An 18,210-nucleotide genomic window follows, 5' to 3' on the forward strand; every position below is an offset into this window, starting at 1 on the left:
CTGCTTTGCTCAGTATCTCACTCTCATAGCAATTTCTGGGGTTTTCTTGTTTGTTTTCTGAAGGGGGGCTTTAACATTCAGGCAATAATTACTCCTGACCAAAAGGCTCAAATTTTGGTGCAATCTAAATGAGCTAAACAGAAGCAACCAATTTTCAGGAGACACTGGTACTTCTGGTGCTTAAAATACATGTTACTTAGCTGACTTTGTTTAAATATTGTGTGGAACCTCTTGGCATGGAAAAAAAAAAAGGTGCCGATTTTCCAAAGTTGAGAGTCTGAATCGTTAGCCCTTCTGTTCACAAGCATTCCCAGTTAGTTTCGTTTTATGCTTTCCTTTCCCCAAATAGATACTTAGGCCCGTCCTTTATAAGCATGGAGAGTGCACACTTGAACTTTGCAGTGCTTGGCAAGTTTAACTTAACGCTGTTCTTTCTTATTATGCATTGCTCATTTTACCAAAAGATGAAAATCTATGCCATTTTTGTTGTACTAGAGAAAGGATAATTCCTGGTAGTTGTCTTATTTTATTGAAAGCAATACGTGAACTCTTTATTATCAATTTCAATCTTTCTGATAGTAAATCCTTTCAAGCAAATTTCTAAATAATCTGATAACACTCTGTGAAAAAAAAATTACAAGATGATCTACCAGTCCACCGGTGGAATGCAGCCCTTGCTGAAGTAGCAAGTGCCTAGAAGAAATAAAATACAACTGTTTCTGTCTAGCTGAAAACATGGGAGAACTGAATTCATTTGGAGAATATCACTATGATAGTCTATTCTAATGGAATATTTTATAGTTAAATTTACTAATATCATTGAAGAGTGCTAATATGGTTGAATCACGTTTTAAAGAAAGGTCGATATCATTTCCCTACATTATGTTAAAGCCTTCTCTAAGCTTTGCTCACAAGGGGAAGTGTGGGATTGTCCGAGATGCATCATTCTTAGAGTTTCTTGGTAAAGCAGTTTAATCCAATGGCCATTAGGCATGTTAGAGACTCTGATTTATAAAATCAGAGTCAAGGCACCTTTTTTGGTGTGATCGTGTACAGTCTGTTGCTTAAGGTAATTTCTGCACAGAGGAGGCCAGATCACTTGGTGGGTGTCCCCACCCCAGGCAAGACACAGCTGGAGCTCTGATGTTACGCGTGACCCGCCATGTGCCTGGTTGTCTGACTAGCTTGGACACTAGAGCTCACAACACGCAAATTATTCAGCAGCCTGTTAAATCCAGGCTGTTTGCTCCAAGGTCTGATCGCAAGTGTCCTCACTTGTGCAGAGATTGCTCCCAAATTTGCAGAGAAATTCTGCAGATTGCCTCAGAGCCGCCTGACCCAGCAAGACCTTGAGCAGCGCTTCCACCTTGTCCTCGTTCATTGTGGCGCTCCTAGCTGAACACTTGGTTGGACACTGTGGTTTGGGCTCCTTTGTGCCTGTAGGCAGGTTTTCGTTTTCCAGGAAGCCTTCACTCAGTCCTGGCAGTCTGGGCAACCCTAGCTGTAATGCTCCACTTCAGGCCTACACTACAGGGAAACTGCGTTCCTTGTGACCGTGATGTTCACGTCCCTGAATCTCTTCATTTCCCGGGATTCAATAACCCGTCTCTGTGCGGGCTTGTACTTCAATTTGACATTTGTCCTATTGAAAGATTACCTATTCCCAGCAATTGCTAACGTTACCAGGTCTAGCAATTGATACTGATGCTATTGATCACTAGGCATCATGTTTTCACAGACCTAGACAGGAGTAAATTAGGCTCTTTTTTGGTAGCTTTTTGAGATAATTTTACTGATTTTGACTCGAATTTTGACTGTTTTTTAGAGGGCTGTGTAGAGGTTTTAGGAAGGAGTCATATTTCTTCTGAAGAAGTTACTCTGCTTGCAGCTAAATCCTCCTTTTGTGCTGCCACTCCTTGAATCATTAATAAAAGGGGGGCCAATGTGATTTTGGTGAGGCAAAATGTGATAGCAGTGGAGAGGAACGGAAGGGTCCTACGCAAGCACCATGACTTACAACTTCCCATCAGCTCATCATCACAGCCAGGCTCCTGCCTCATCCCGTGTATGTTAGGAGGTATCAGCATTGCCTAATTCAGGTGGAGCAGATCCTATGAAGCCGTCTGGTCCAAGTCCTCATAAGGCTCGGGGCCAGCATCAAAGTTAGTTCTGGTTGTTCAGGTCAAACACACTCGACTGTTGAACATCTTCACAAATGGGTATTTCACAACTTGATGGGCCCCCACTCCAATGCTTGACAACCCTCCTGAGGATTTTTTTTTTTTTTTTTAGCTAATAACCAATAGGAATTTCCCTTGCTGCAGCCCGTGCCTTGTCGTTTGACTGCAGGACTATGTCAGACCCAATCTGTTTTGACAAGATGTCTTTGTTTCCACTTCATCTATGGGGAGGCCACAGCTGTTTCTTATGATGGAGATCTCACTGCTGTCTCTGCCATCCCAAGGGTAGACTGCTGTAGCAAGTTCCCCATAAGCCCACAGTTAAACCAGCTTGGTTTAACTTTCTTCTGCAAAGGAGCAGAAGATGGCAGCTTTCTTCTGAAGCAAACCCTGGCAGCGTGAGCGTGTTACTGTGCTGCACTCAGGAATTCATGTTGATGCTCAGGCAGGGTAAAAATGATCGGGTGTAAATGACTTGCTGCTTCCCTTCACACCCGATCCCACTGTCCACTGGGATCAGTAAAGGCTCATAAAGGTGCTGGATGAAGATGCTTGAACTTATAGCTGACCTTCATTGTTATTTTATTGTTTAGATTACGTTAAAAAAAAATCCAGTGGTTTTAATTATAGGATACCAATAATGTTACTTATGCCAAGGAGCAGCAGTGAGCTAGATCTGTGCGGTCATGGTAGGTGAGCAAGGTTTTCAGGATGACCAGGAAACTCCATCTCAGCTCAGAGGTCACCGGGTGTTGCCTAAGGGCAATCTGCAGGTCCCTCATGTTGGGCAGCCGTTAAAATGGGAAGCGAGCAGAGGGCTTGAAGACAGACTTTAATTTCAGAGATAAAGAAGCCAAGAGCGCTAATATGTTTATGCCACTGTTGTTTAAGGCTCAGACTTTTCCTTGCACTGGAGTTCACATCTAGTTGTCAAGCATTTATTTTGTATTTATAGTTGAAAAGAAAATTAAGTTTTACATGAAAACTCAGCGTTTGTCAAAAGACCATGCATATGGCCATAGAGATGTCACAATTTTACAATTTTTCTCTTAAAAAAGAAAGTAACTGTGATATCTTGAATGAGGGGCTATTTGTTGATTATTTGTTTCTAGTGACAACATCTATCAGTGCAAGAAATTAATTTTGTTCATGGTTAGTCTCAGTTTCTTTATTAAACTGCACAATACAACTTTATTTCCAGAGGATGCTACACACCAGTATCGACATGGTGGATTCTTGGCTGATACTTTAAATAAAACTGAGTTATTTGGTTTCTTCAAAGGTATAAAGAGATTTCTTTTGCTAGAAAAAGTCTATAATGCTCTTCAGCTCCTGCTCCAGAATAGTAAATACAGGCTATAATATCATTTTTATGTAATAACAGAACTTCACAAAGAAAAACTCAGAATTAACCTCTGAATTCTTGTAACTGTACTGTGGCTTTTTTAAAGTCCCTGTCTCCTCCTTGCTCCTTCTCCCTGTTTCCGCCAGGAACGGTAACATCCCGCGTTCCATGAGCCACTGCTGCTACCAGGAGGTTTACACTTAAAAGCTTTCTCATCTGACCTCCCACTCCAGGCAGTGGCATTTTTCCAGAGAGAGCACTGGAATAACCCCAGCAGTATTATTAATAAATAATGTAATCTTAAAAGCAACTATTTGCCATATCATAGTATTAATGTTTTTTCACTTTTTCATTGTATGAGGCTAAATCCAACTCTACTAGTGTGTTCAAACTCTGTACCATGGCAAATTGCCTTTTATCCTCTTATCTAAGAGGAGACTAATGCAATTATTTATTGCTCCAGTTAACAGCAACTCAAATTAACCAGCTGATTTTTTTCATGTATTTAACAGAAAGCTACAGACTGCATCCTCTTCCAACTCTTAGTATTTTGCAAATGTAACCTTACCCAATCTAGATAAAAACATTAAACAAATGTTAACCTGTTTGATTTGTAAAATTTGATGTACTATATATTGTCTGTATGGGCAGTTGTAATGAAGGATGTGTTGATAATATAACCCCTATTTTTGAATATTCCTTGTAGATATGACATTTTTTCCAACTAATTTATCTATTTCTGGGAAAAAAATTTTCATGAGCAAGTTAATAGTAAGACACTCATTTTGTTTATTAATTATTGGGAATTCACAGTATATTTTTACTAGACATGAAGTCCAAATGTCTCTGTTCTTGCTGTAATCAGTGGAGAAACACCTCAGTTCGAGGCTGATTCATCTTACCTTTCTTAAATGCCTATGTTAGTGTGTGGTGAGTTGTCCTTCAGAGGTGCCTGTCTCTCCAGGCACTGTAGGAGCAGCAAACTAAACCATGTGCCTCACTTAGAGATAGCTAAAAAGAGACAAGATGAATTGCACTGTCCGTCTCCATATGTGCTCTCTAAATATAGCCACTTAAAGTTCACTGCTTCAGTCCATTAGTGAAAAAATAAAAAATGCATAGCAACATGCTGAGGCACATTTATTTTAAAATGTTACTGAATATGTAGAAAAAAATAAGATGCAAATTTTGCCCCACTAAAATGCCAGTCAATGAATAAATACTTACAAAGTGTCAAGAGTCCAAAAGCTTTGTCTTTCAGTATTCTTACCTAATTTTACCAGGATTTACACTGGAGAATGATCTGTGTTAACCCTTTGCATAACTCCATCAAAGACATTTTTTTTTCAATGTGGATAATTAGGCACAACAGTTGGGAGGTCGAGAGAAGACAGAAGCTATGGTGGAGATGGAGTTGGGCTACACCTGTGCATGTGAATTTCTTTTTCTTATGCAGAAGCTACAAAATGTGACATTATTAAATGCTCAGCTAACCAATGGCTTCATATCTCAATAAATAAATCTTAATGTGGAATCTGGAGAGTTGCAAGGCTTAAATTAGAAATTAAAAGTAGCATGCTAATAGATAGTGGAAATCATATGAAAATATATACTACATCTCTATGAATACAAAACAATTTCCTCGTGACTAATGATATTACAATGAATACCAACTGAATTAATAGCCAGGCAGTACTTAGCGTAGGGAGTTATTAATGCACCAGTCGTTCATTTGGCAGTTTTTAAAGTTTAGCTCTTTTGGGAAATAAGCACAGAAGTTACCTGAATATTGAACAGATACATCACCATTTCTGCTGGACATAAAATTAAGTACAAAGTATGTGGGCGGGAAGGATATTGGTAACAACATACATCAAGTACTTAAAGGTTATTTATTCATTTCGGATTCGCTGTAATAGTATTAATGGTGTTAATTACACAAGCATTTCCTTTCTACACCAGAGCACTGAGAGACGGCGGTTCCCGTGTTCGCCACGTGCCTGAGCGCCCAGCGTACGCAGCTGCAATTTTCTTCTGTATAAACAAAATTAACCTCTCTACTGAAAAAAATACTCAGAAAAACAGTTTGTTTTGTTTTCCTCAGCAAACAGGTGCAAGAAGTGATGTGGAAGTGACCTACTCGTTTTACTTTGGGTCCGTTTGACGGTGTAGTTAGAGTCGCCTTGCGGTCAGCTCGGAGGTGCAAGTCGCCAGAGCGTATCTGTGTCCCCCAGAAGTTCATTCTGGTGCATTGGTGACTGTCACCTGCATCCTTCCCGTTTACACCGTCGTCTGCGTGGCTCTTCGTTAGGACGCCGGTTAGTCCGTTGGACAAGCCCCGGAGACTTTCGGAGCCAGCCGAAGCAGCGCGGCGTCCTGCCTTCCCCGGGGGCCGCTCAGCTGCCGCTGATTTAAAGGAGAACCCTAGCTCTTGAAGGCTGGAGGTAGCACCAGAAGACTGAGATAAGGGAAGAGCTTGGAAAAGGAACAAAGAACGAGGGATGGCTCTTGTGCAAGTCATTAGTTTTGCACGGGTGTTTGCTTAACTTTGTTTTTTCCCTGTTTTTCCCCAGGAAAGCGCTTGCCCGCTCTGTGTCCCACGTGCGACTCTAACGCTGTGCGCTTTGTCTTGCCCTCTTTGTTTTCTCCTGCAGAGCCGAGTTCCCACTATGTAATTTCCTTAAAGGCCTTCAACAACGCGGGCGAGGGAGTCCCCCTGTACGAAAGCGCGACCACCCGGTCGATGACAGGTGAGATGCTGCTCCGTGCCCCGTCCCACGGCACTTCACATTCACCTTGCAGACGGGCGCATCCGGCAAAAACATTTCAGCCAAGGCAATGCGAAAAAATGAGCTGTGCAGCCCCCAAGTCCCTGCTAGAATAAATCAGGTTCATCTTCCACTGTGTTGTAACTATACAGCTAGAATGAATTGATTACCCTTTCCAGATGTTTGCTCTCTGGTTTTTTACCAGCAGCTATGAAATAATGGGATGCTCACAAACGCTTGCTTGTTGGGGCAGCTTGGCTTGGGAGAAGCATGACTCCCAATCTAAATATCCAGAGATCAGCTTAGAATAGTGGCTACTAAAGTGAATGAAACCCAGGTGTAATTATTTTCTCTATCTTTTCTTTTTGAACTAGCTTAAATAAAAATGAATTCGTTAAAAACAATCTATCGCCAGACACATTAACAGAAGCACTTAGAGGGATTGTGTAAGATAAAGGAACATATTGATAAGAATTTATCTGGCAGGAGGAGGTTTGTGGGAAAGATTAGCCAGTGCTAGGTGAGAAGGTGCTTGTAGGCAGCAGTTTTCCGCAGGTGCGTTGTAGGGACTGCAGCGAAGTTATAAATGTAGAGGTATCCTTGCGCAGAGGTCTGGACTGCCTCGCTGCGTGGCTGTAACCACTGGTGAGTGGGTGGGACTGATGAGGGACTCCAGGGGCAGAACTGAGGGGAAAAAATGTGTTTTGATTTTTCCTCTGGAGCAGCAGCATCATTTGGTGAAATTTTTTCCTGTGTTTCACCCAGTGTGTTCAGAGCTTCCTGAAAATGGGAGCTGAGTCACTGAGAGCAAAAGGAATCGCTGACCGTCTCACTTGGGTGGATCATGAGGAATAAATGTGCCAAATGGCAGTTTGGTGGCTCTAAAAGAGGGAAAAAAAACCCATCTTTTCTCCATGTGTTTTTGTGAAGTATTCCCATAAGAAATCTTGGAAAGTCAGAATAATAATAATAAAAAAAAGATTAATTATACAATCAAGGGCAACTGTGACAAGCTACGGTTGAGGTAAGAGTTATCAGGGAGATACTGCCTTCAAATTTGTTGATTTTACTTGTCCAGAGTCTACAGAGGTCGTTCCTGCTAGGCACGCCAACAACATGCATGTCGTATAAAATCTTTTTCCAGAGAGTTTTCGTCCAGATCCATAGAGGTTTTTTACAAACCTTTTGTTCCTTGGTTGATTCTGTTTAAATATTACCAGGCCTGCCTGTGGGGTTCGATTTTATATGTGTGTTTAAAAGAAACGATACCTGGGTGTGGGAAAGGCACTTGGGGCTTGGGCTCGGCGTGGGCGAAGCATCCACAGGCGTCGCCGCTTGGCGCTGCTCCGGCGTTGCCCAGAGCAGGTCTCACGAGGAGAAGCAGCTCCCTGTCCCGGCCCGCGGCAGCCCCCTCCGGAAGGGGTCCGCAGCCGGAGGCGGGCGTGCAGGAGGTTTCAGCCAGTGCTTTCCGCGGTGGCCGGGACTCCGGGCAGCAGCCGAGCAGCCGGTCCAGAGCGACCACGTACATGTGTGTCCCTCCAGCATTTACATGGATGCATCTTGGTCCTCAGTTGCGTGTAAACATTGTGTAAGCTGAAGTTACATAATGTACGATACCAGCAAAACAAATTTCTGAAGAGGGCAAAAAAAGCTATTTTTTGTCAAGAGATTGCAGTTTCTAAACGACAGATGTCCATGCATAAATACTGGCAAATGAAACTTCTTTGGAAAATGGAGGATGTATTTAGGGACCTATTTTCAGACACCGGTGGATTATAGACATTTCACTCTTTCCCAGTTCAGTGATGACATGTTTCAGAAACTGAATTATCTTGATTGATTCGGTCTAACCATTTGTTTTGCTAAACTCAGCCTCTTTTCATAATCTCCGGTGCAGCAGGCCTTCCGTTTTCAGCATCGGAGCGACTGGAGAAAGGAACGGCAGTATGTGCTAAAACATGAGCTTCAGCTCCATTCATATTCATGTCCCTCATTAGTGATGTTTGCAAACACAGACACAAGAATTGTTCCTGTTCCCAAATTTGCAGACAATTCTGAAATTTGGCTCAGAACAAGAAGTTGGTAACTCAACCTCGTTTAGAAGAGCAGTTCACCAACGTCAGGCATAAAGTGATCCAGCTGCCCATCCCTCCATGCAGACGGGATGTTTCATTTCTGGAGCACCAGGACCACCACGAGATTGCTTCGTTTCCTTCAGTATTCATGTTCAAACTTCATGTAGAAAGCCTTTGATGAAAGAAGCAACAAAAGAAAACAGCTGAACTAATGGTTCATCATGCGTTTTAAATCTCCTCGTCTCCTCTGGCTTTCACTCCAAAGGCTTTGGCCTCCTGAAGTTCTAAATAATGAATTACAAAATCATAAAGCACAAGTGATCAAAAGGTGTCAGAAGTTTGAAGCGCACATGGAGCAGACAAACTGTAGCAATTGTCAATGAGGAAATTAGTAGAGTCATTTAGGCTTTGATTAGTTGCTTAGCATATTGTTTCAGGGGAAACAAAAAATTCTGGTGTATTTTTCTTTTATTTTATGCACTGCCATTGCAAATTGTATTTATAAAAATCACAACTGGTAAATAATGAGTCAGTAAGTGTAGTTTTAAAATGTGGGATTGAGGTTGTTCACAGAGGCTTAAAGCTTGATTAAGGACAGAAGTACCTAGACTGAACAGAAAAGGTCTGTGGTGAATTGCAGCACAGTTCAGACACAGAGTGTGTCTGTAATTTGTACAAGGGCCGCTGTCATTATCATTTAGAAATAATAGCTGCAATAGCAAGGAGTGATGTTGCTGAACCTACCGCTGTCCACCTTAGCCCAGAGATGGGTGTAAACATATACAGGCTGGGATGCAAGAACATCCTCTTTCAGAGAAGACTTACCTTGCTGTGTCTTATGTCGGACATAAATGGCTTCGGCAGCAGTCTGTGGACTCTCGGGGGGTAAGAAAAGAAGGGAGTGCTGAATTATTCCAAAGCAGAGCCCCAAAGAAACCAAGAGTGTGAAAGGCATTAGGGCCAAATAGCATGTGAATCAGGAGATTAATTCTGTAAACCAGAGGTTTGGCTACTTCGCAAAGTGAGCTGAGAGCTGAGATTTTAAAAATTATTTTGGAGTTTTTGTCCCATGATTCTATAATACTGTCATTCTCTACTCCTAGAGGATCCTTCCTGTTCTCCATCTTTTGTGACCCATGACTTCATTATTCTTAGTTGGAGAGTGGCTTGGTTGCAGTAGCCTCACCCAGGCTACACTGTCAGCAGAGCACCCATCGCAGGACTGGTGGGTTTAGGTCTCCTCAAAAGGTCTCAAACCTTCTGAAAAAGGTCTCTAAAGAAAGTCTCAAGTCCAGGTCTCCACTCCTGAGTACATTCTTGAGCCCTGCTCAAGGACAGGGCATGCTATCAAGGAGGTGAAGTCCAGATACTCTGGGCTTTAAGAGAACTGAACTAGTTGGTTGTTGTGTTCAGCCTAACCTTCAGATACTTAACTAAACTGGCAGCCACATTCTGAATCTGGCCCAAAGTCTGGTTCTTCTCTCACACGACCATAACTCAGAGTAATCATAGGTACAAAAAATGGGAGGAGGAGAAGGGCCGCAGTTTTCTTGACAGCCTTAGTTAACGGGATGCATCAGCATATCAGAACTGAACTCATGGAAATGGAATGAAATGTTTGCAACTGCTTCTGTGTTAAAGCCCACCAGAATTTGCCCCATCTATTACACTAACTTTGACTAGTACAGTGTTGTGCCATGCGCAAGGACTGTGTAGTATTGTGTTCAGTCTCCTGTTCTGCAAAGCCTGGATACGTGACGGAAGGACTGTGCTTATTCCTCAAGGAGGAAACCTGCTCGAAGATGAGAAAGATAATCCACATGTCTATACCTGGATGCACACGTTTATCATGATGACACTACTAGATCAACATTTGCAAGATCTTCATTTTAGTATTGAAATTTTTATGTTCTGTTTTGCTTAACAAACGTTTAGGCAGATGCAAAGTATATTCCTTTGAAAAGTCTAAAACAACAAAGGAGGCTGCAGAGAAAGAGAAAAGTATAGGTAACTCCTACACACATGAGTGTGTGACGTCTGTAAAACCAGGTTGAGGATGACGCACTCTCCACTTTGTGCGTGTTTCTAATAATGTATCATTCATGTGCTTTAATTTTTTAAGAAATTATAATTCATTTTAAGGAGAAACTATACATTCTGACTTCATCTTGTGTGAAGAGAACAAAGCATACCTGAAAGTATTTGAACAAGTTTTGAAAAAGAGCTCTTAGTGCTGGTTAGTTTTATTGTAGTGATGTAACTGAAATGTTGTTGATGTGTTTTCATTTTGCATTAATGCCTTTCTTTCTGTTCTTCTCATGTTCCTCCTCCTCATTAATGCCATGCATTTAACCCATTGTGATGTGTGCCCCTTGGTGGCTGTGTTTTGTTTTCTTTTTTTTCTGTTTAACTACCTATTCATTTGTTTTGGAATGCTCATTTGGTGATGTATGAACCCAGACCCCATTGATCCATTAGAAGTTGATTTTTATCCTTTGCTTGATGATTTCCCTACCTCAGTCCCAGATATCTCCACCCCCATGCTCCCACCAGTAGGTGTCCAGGCTGTTGCACTTACCCATGACGCAGTGAGGGTCATCTGGGCAGACAACTCTGTCCCAAAGAACCAAAAGACTACTGAGGTTCGCTTTTACACTGTCCGATGGAGAACCAGCTATTCTACAAGTGCTAAATACAAGGTGACGTTTTAACACATTATGAATCAATGAGCTATTTCATGTTTTCCTATTTTATTTGCAAAGACTCTAAATTGTCTTTTAGGAACTTCCCTCAGCCAAAGTTCTTGTTTCAATCAAGAGGAGACTGGCCTGAGTAACTACTGCTTGGTACAAACTTCTGTGTCTAGTTTCACCAAAATGCCATGTTTTAATTCCATATGCTGATTGTTGGAAGTTTTGAGCTTTAATCTTTACCATTTAGGTTTAAATCAGGTAGTTGCAGATGCGATAACACAGCAGTGGAGCATGTATAGGAAGGCATAGCAAGTTCAGTACCACCCACACCATATGGAAATTTGACACATAATAAATAATCTCCTACAGCAAAAATTAAGGTTAGTTTATCCAGAAACGTAGGAATTTGAATGTATGTGACAGCAGCAGGGGTATACTTATTTCTATATGTAGTATATTTTTTTCAAGTCTTAATAAAAACAGTGTTAAACTGGGTGTGGTACAGCAGAGGGCTGTGGTGAGACAGGGAGTGGAAAGGAACTGGCATGGAGTTCAGACTTTTTTGTTTGCTTGTTTTTGAAAGGTAATCTTTCTGCACAGTATTGTCAGCTTTTGTATAGCATCATATAAAAGCCGCCTGATCCAGAGTGAGCGTGTCCTTCCTGCCGTGCCCTGTCGTAAGAGTTGCCTTCTCTTGCCTGCCGGGGTATATTGGTCCATACTCAGTTGTTTGCTATGATGTGGTTTTATCCTGCAAGTGGATTCTGTGTTTTTGACTGAGCTCTGTCCTAGGAACATCGAGCTCAGGTGACTCCTTTCGGTTAGGGCTGTGGTAGAGGGGCTCTGTACAGCACTGAGGCTCCTCGGCTTCGAGCTTGCATTACGTGTCTGAGCAGGGGCTGGGCTTTCTGAAATCCAGCGCGTGGCTGTCCGCCTCCTCCAGGTTCAAAATGCTTTTACACACGTGCCTTGCAGACTCTAATCCTCGTTCTTTCTCAGCTAATTTTTGGAAGAAGCGAGAATGAAAAGGTGTTGCCTTCAGTCCCTTTTCCCAATGCAATTTTTCAGCTGTCGCCCTGGCACTCCTCCGTCCCGAGCGGGGCTCGCTGGCGCTCAGCGCAGTGCTCGCACTGGCCGTGTGCTGCTGCAGCTATCGATTTCAGTTGCATTACTCCTGATCTGCATTTACGTTAGCTGAGAGGACACTCAGGTCAGCTGTCTTTTTGCTGCAGGTGTTGACCTGTTATATAGCATTTAAATAATTGTTCATCTTTACAAGGAGTAAATGTCCTTGCCTCGGTCTTGCAGCTATTACCATACTTCTCGTAGCCTCAGATCCTGAAGTGATGAACAGCGACGTTAAACTTCTTAATAACCGCAATTCTGTATGCTTATGCAGCATATACTTGGGATTTGTTAATAGTTGTAATAAATTGTCCTGCAATTAAGGATTGCAGAACGACGCAGTGTGATGTTTTGAACGCCGTAGCTTGATCTGGCTCTTACTCGGAGATGGATCTCCGTACCCCATAAAACGGGGGATGTAGCACAGTGAAGCCCAGTGAGTCACAGGTCACAGTTATGAAAATAACTCTTGCGGCGAAATGAAAGCTCCAGAAAAAACAACATTATGTTAGGCTGCTCACAGGCAATTACCTATTTTTTTCCTGTTGTCCCCGTAAGTAAGGCACAGGTGGGATGTAGCAGGGCAGCTGCAATATTGTCACTGCAGAGGAATTCACCGGGAATAGTTTCAAATAAGCCAGAAAACAGGAGAAGTGTGGATTGAATTGACAGGAAAACATTGAGGTGTATGATCATGGGATGCTCGTGCGAAACTTTGCTCTCAAACTTTTATCAGTTCAGCAAAGTGAGAGAAACAAGACAGAAATTACATTTTTTCTGCTATCATCTTTAATTTTGCCAGTCTGTGGATGGCATATAATGAGCTTGTCCGATTTGTTTACTGCAATTTATTCAACCAGAAGCAGAAATGAAAAATAATCTTCCTAGAGGGTCTCCTTTCTTGAAATGCACAGATTTTTCAAGGAAATAAGGTGAATCCTATTATGATACTCTTTAAAAACCGTGGGAAAGTTTTCATTTTCTTCAGAGGGCTTTGGATCAGGCTTCCATAGCACTTGCATATACATTTGGTTTGAATCTCCTATTCTTTTCAGATTTTTCCCATCAAAGTTTCCCATGGCTTAAAAAATGTATATCAGATCTAATCTAATGAAGGTTTTAGCCTTTCCCATTGAAGTAAAAAAAATTATAAATTTAACTTTGCCCCGTCAACTTTGCTTTGTCAAAACTGGCCCAAGCAGGCATAGCATGGCGTTATTAAAGGTACTAGTTACAGTATATATCCCCTTCATCTCCATGTGATGTTAACTTCAAGGATGTTTGAGACTATTGAAATGCTAATATTTAGTATAGCGCAAAGAATTCAAAGAAAAATACTCAGTTGGAGACAAATAACCTTCTTTTTACAAAAGAGAAACCAATGTCTTTATTTTCTACTAAAAACTATTTTGTCCAGGAGTAGGCTCAACCCCTACAGTTTTTTCTGTGAATTTGTCCTGATCATATGTAATATCTGAGGACTTTCATAGTGATAGTTATCAAATTTAGATACCCTTGGTCATGCTGAACAGTGTTTTATGCCGCAGATCATTTCATTTCTTCCATTTCTACTCTGGGGAGAAAATTAGCATTCAGTATTTTGAAATCTGGCCATTAGTTGAAGAATAATTTCTGTAAATGCTAACAGGTAGATGTTTCCGTCTTTGTCCTGCCTGAGTAGTTTATTAATACTTATGTTGTAAGTACTGTCTTTGCTTCAATGAGACTTTTTATAAAGAGAGGCTCAGTGATGGAGTCTTAGTACACATAAGTTGCAAAACTGCTAATTTCTAAGGACTGGGAACTTTAATTGAATATGAAGATGATAATATCTTGAATTGCATTAAGTCGTCCTATTAAATAGTATGCAAAATATCTGCCAGGGCACTTGTGATAAAACAGCTTCCCATACAGGCTTACACTGTACATTCATTAATGTGTCTTAAAAGTAAATTTCTCCCACTTTCCCAGGAAAATTATTTCTTTATTCTGTAGTGCAGTAGAAGCTGGATGTATCATTTTTAATCAGGGTTCATTATTTTGAATCGTTTGATTTGACGATGAGCATCAGAATGGCCCTGGTGAATACCAGCGAGGTGCCTGCTTATGCACTTCTTTCAAAGTGCAAATACCAAGTTGGTCTTCAGATGCAAAGTCATCTATATGTTATATGAGGATACCCAATACACTCTTCGCTTTTAGAGTGCGAGTCCTTATTCAGTAAACTTTAGGTACAGAAATATTTAAAATTGTGCAGCACCTTTAACTGACTTTACTGTAAGTCATTAGCACTGAAGGATGGGACACGAGGCCCTGAAGCTTGGGAAGCGTAGCATTGGTTTCATTCAATTGTCACCAGTTTATCCCATAGTTTTCTGCTCACTTGATACCAGCGCAGTTTCTCTCAAACTGTTGCTTACTATGGGCTGAGGTAAAAAGCTAAATCAGCTAAACACAGATGATCAATTTAAAATTCATATCAAATTCGAGATGTTTCACTGTTCATAACAAATCGTAGTGAAGCAAATCAATAATATGATTCAAGTATAATATAGAAAATTATATTTTACCAAGCAAAAGTGTTTTGCGAATACAAAAATATATCTTTATCCATGTGTCCTGGGCATTTTGATCTCTTTCATAGAAAAGTGTTAAGCCCGGGAACTGGAAAGCCTTGGTCAGGACTGTTAATAGAGGCTCCACTGTGCCTCTACTAAGAACCAGTAGATGCTAAAACATTTTTTTGAGACGGAACCCATCAAAGACGCTGGAAATGAATGTTTCAGTTATAGAAGTGTTCCTATTTTTTTTCCTCATAGAGGCATTGATGAAGGCCACAATGTTAGCTTTCAATTTACATTTGAAAAAAATGCATCACAAATTGCTTTGTCTGGGAAAAGAGAAAGACAAGGCATCACAATAATTTATTTAACTGCCTAAATTATAGGCACTATGTTTAGTGTCATATTTATGGTACTAGAAATAGTTCTGTTAAGGTATGCAGTAGCAATAGACCTATTCTGCTTGAAAAAGACATTCATTGGGACTGTATTTTGCTTAGTTATAAGCAAAAAGAGTTGCTTTAAAGGTGTTATTCCCTGCTTCTCTTTGCAGTCAGCGGATACGACAGCTTTGAGTCACACTGTGATAGGCCTCAAGCCAAACACCATGTACGAGTTCTCCGTCATGGTCACCAAAGGTCGGCGGTCAAGCACATGGAGCATGACTGCGCACGCCACAACCTATGAAGCAGGTACATCAAGACTTGCTGAAATGGTTCTGTTTGTGGTTTTTTTTTTTTTTTTTTTAATTACGTACGTTAGTGTGTAAATCAGTAAAAAGGAGCTTTCAAGTTCTGAAACTCAGTGGGTACCTTGCCCCATAAATATAATATATGACTTTCAGTGTTAGTGATTTTAAGCAGTTTTCCATTTTCAAAGAAACCTAAGATCAGGTGAGAACAAGAGAAAAAGTCAAGTGAGCAGTCTTTTCAACCTGTACATTATTTAATGTAAAGACACAATTATCTACTCTGTAAAGCATGTTATCTTGTATAAAGGCCCTTCTGACTGGTCTCATAAGGCATCTTTCCTATGCTCGGTGCCTTTACACATCTATATTTAATTTCCAACAAACAGCCAACATTAATATTAACAATATGCTTACAATAAATAAATATGCTTTAAAGATTTTATGTAGCTGCTGTTCTCAAATATTCCAGTGGTAGTTTTCAAGTCAAAAGCTATTACCTGGAAGCTACTTCAGATTCTGAAGGAGATGAAATCCAATTTTGATAGCAGATACCAGATGCATATTACATGTAGCATTGGTTTGTTGGGATAAAAATATTTGAGAAGGGCTGGAGACTTAAAGATCTCTGTAGGTGAAATGATACTGTTCAGAACTCTAATTTCTCTGTTATTTACCTACAAAATAACTGCAATGGGGAAATAGTATGCCTGGGTTTTATTTCTAGTTATCCTGTAGCCATTAACGGAAGTGTGTGTTGTGATCACAGAATCCCCTCAGCTGTCTTTGGGAAAGACTAGTGTTTTCCATTCAATTTGCTGTGCATTTAGAATAAGCTGCTGAGCCCCTCTTGTGAAAGTGTGGAGTAGATTTACTTTTAAGTAACGAACTCCCCTGAACTGCCAGACCTTAGCGGCAGAGAGCAGCAGCCTCTGTGCAGGGAGAAGATCAAGAAGTCTTTGCTTGCTCTGGCTAATTCCAGCTGAGCTCCACGGCCCTGGCTACCTGCCTTTTTATTCCTTTTGGTAGTGGCATCCCATGCTTCCAGCCTCTCCTCTCTTACCGTGAGGCTGTATACAGCAAAACCAGCAGATTTTCCACAGTCTTTGTGATTTCCTATATATCATGATATATTCCCTTGTCCACGGATAAGAATGTAGTTTTGCTTAGAATATTTTTCTTCTTCAGTGCTTGTAGATAACAATACATACATTTGGACACCAATGTAATAAGTACTCTATTTTTCCGAGGGTGACTAATGGCCTTGAAAACACTCTAGGTACCATTACAAATTAGTGTCTGCCAACAGCTCCCAAATAAAGTCTGCTGGTAAATATTGATTTGTTTTGGGTTTTTTTTTTTTTTGTAATGAAAACCACAGTACACGCCAGTTAATTAACTGAGGGAAAATAAGAGGGAATATATGTGTCCTTAGATTTTCCCATGCGATTGCAATGCAATTATCTGAGCTTGATGGAGCAGCTCTGTTAATTAAGGGCATCCTGCATTGCTGATCTTTATTGCCTATTTTGTACCCATTCCGCATGCTGAATTTCCAGTAATGGTATTTCAAAATGTTCATCAATATAGAATTCACTAGAGGTTACTAACATGGGCTGGGGAGAACTGTTTCGCCCATAATTCAAAGCAACTCTCAAGCCAGGTCCCTTCCCCAGATCTGTCTACATAAGTCTTAATGATGTGGAGGGTGTTAATGAGTGCTAAAGGAAACATCTAAAGCTTTGATGTTGGCAGTCCCAGTGGCACTGGCTCTGGACATACGAGACCAAACATGCTGTCCCAGCACATGCTATCAGCAGTCTGCCATGGCCAGACCTATCTGCCCCAAAGAGCATCAGCTGGTGATCCGTCACCTCCTTAGTAAAATACCATCGTCAGGAAAAACATTCGTTTTCTTTGGATGTATTTCTTGATTGCTTGGGATTCTCCCGAAAAGCTCAAGTGATGCAGATAACAGGAGGGCATTTGTCCCCAGGTTGTTTGTGATGGGAGCCTTCATGGTGTCTGGCCGTTCCCTTCTTTCGTGTTCCTTAGGATTGTTTAGGTTTCTCATTCTAAGATTTGTAGGTATTTCCTTTAGATTGGGCTGGTTTAGCTCAGCATAACCCACCTGATCTTAAAAGCTGTACTTCATTAAAGGGCTTTAAGGGGGTTCTTCAGACAGTCAAAAAAAAATTGTTAGTGGAAATATGTGTAGGACATGTATGATGTGATGCTCATACACTCTGTTCTCCATGCTGTTATGTTATGTATAAGCTCTAAGTTTTCAGTGGCCTATATCAGAGCAAGTAAATGAATAACGAGCCCAGCACCAATATAATACTCCTCACTCCCATTTTCTTTCTTTTTTAATAATTGTCAAATTTTCCTTTCTCCTTCAGAGTCTTAGGATAGTATCTTAAAATATCTGAGACACTATGTAAGACCTTGTGGGCAGCATGTAGTAGGGTGCAGAGCAGATGCTCAGTCTGAGTCACACATCAACTCAGAAATCCAGTCTTCTGTCCTACAGTAAATATACAAAAGCTAAGAATTTGCTATCAACTTTAAAATGCCCAAAGCTGAGTATGTATTTAATAAACATACACATTTGCATTTGGTTTTATACTGATAGGTACCTAGAGAAGCCACGATATTATTACTGTTATTAAATGTATTGGTCTCCCAAAGCGTATTAGATATACTTGAATACCTCAATGGTTATTTAGATATAAGGACCAACATTAGCTGTAGGAGGATAAGTGCTATTCAGCA

At 40.8% G+C, this 18,210-nt stretch overlaps 1 protein-coding gene across 1 annotated transcript in view; it reads left to right on the forward strand.

Moving 5' to 3' along the window:
• The window catches only part of DCC (DCC netrin 1 receptor), a 551,739-nt gene that overhangs the window by 471,355 nt on the left and 62,174 nt on the right, over positions 1 to 18,210 (forward strand). Inside the window, exons 16-18 of the mRNA XM_062599476.1 lie at positions 6,180 to 6,275; positions 10,829 to 11,067; positions 15,301 to 15,439. Of these exons, the coding sequence (XP_062455460.1) occupies positions 6,180 to 6,275; positions 10,829 to 11,067; positions 15,301 to 15,439 (474 nt within the window). The remainder of the gene's footprint in view (positions 1 to 6,179; positions 6,276 to 10,828; positions 11,068 to 15,300; positions 15,440 to 18,210) is intronic.

The sequence above is a fragment of the Rhea pennata genome, chromosome Z, assembly GCF_028389875.1.
Source record: "Rhea pennata isolate bPtePen1 chromosome Z, bPtePen1.pri, whole genome shotgun sequence".
Lineage (NCBI taxonomy): Eukaryota > Metazoa > Chordata > Aves > Rheiformes > Rheidae > Rhea > Rhea pennata.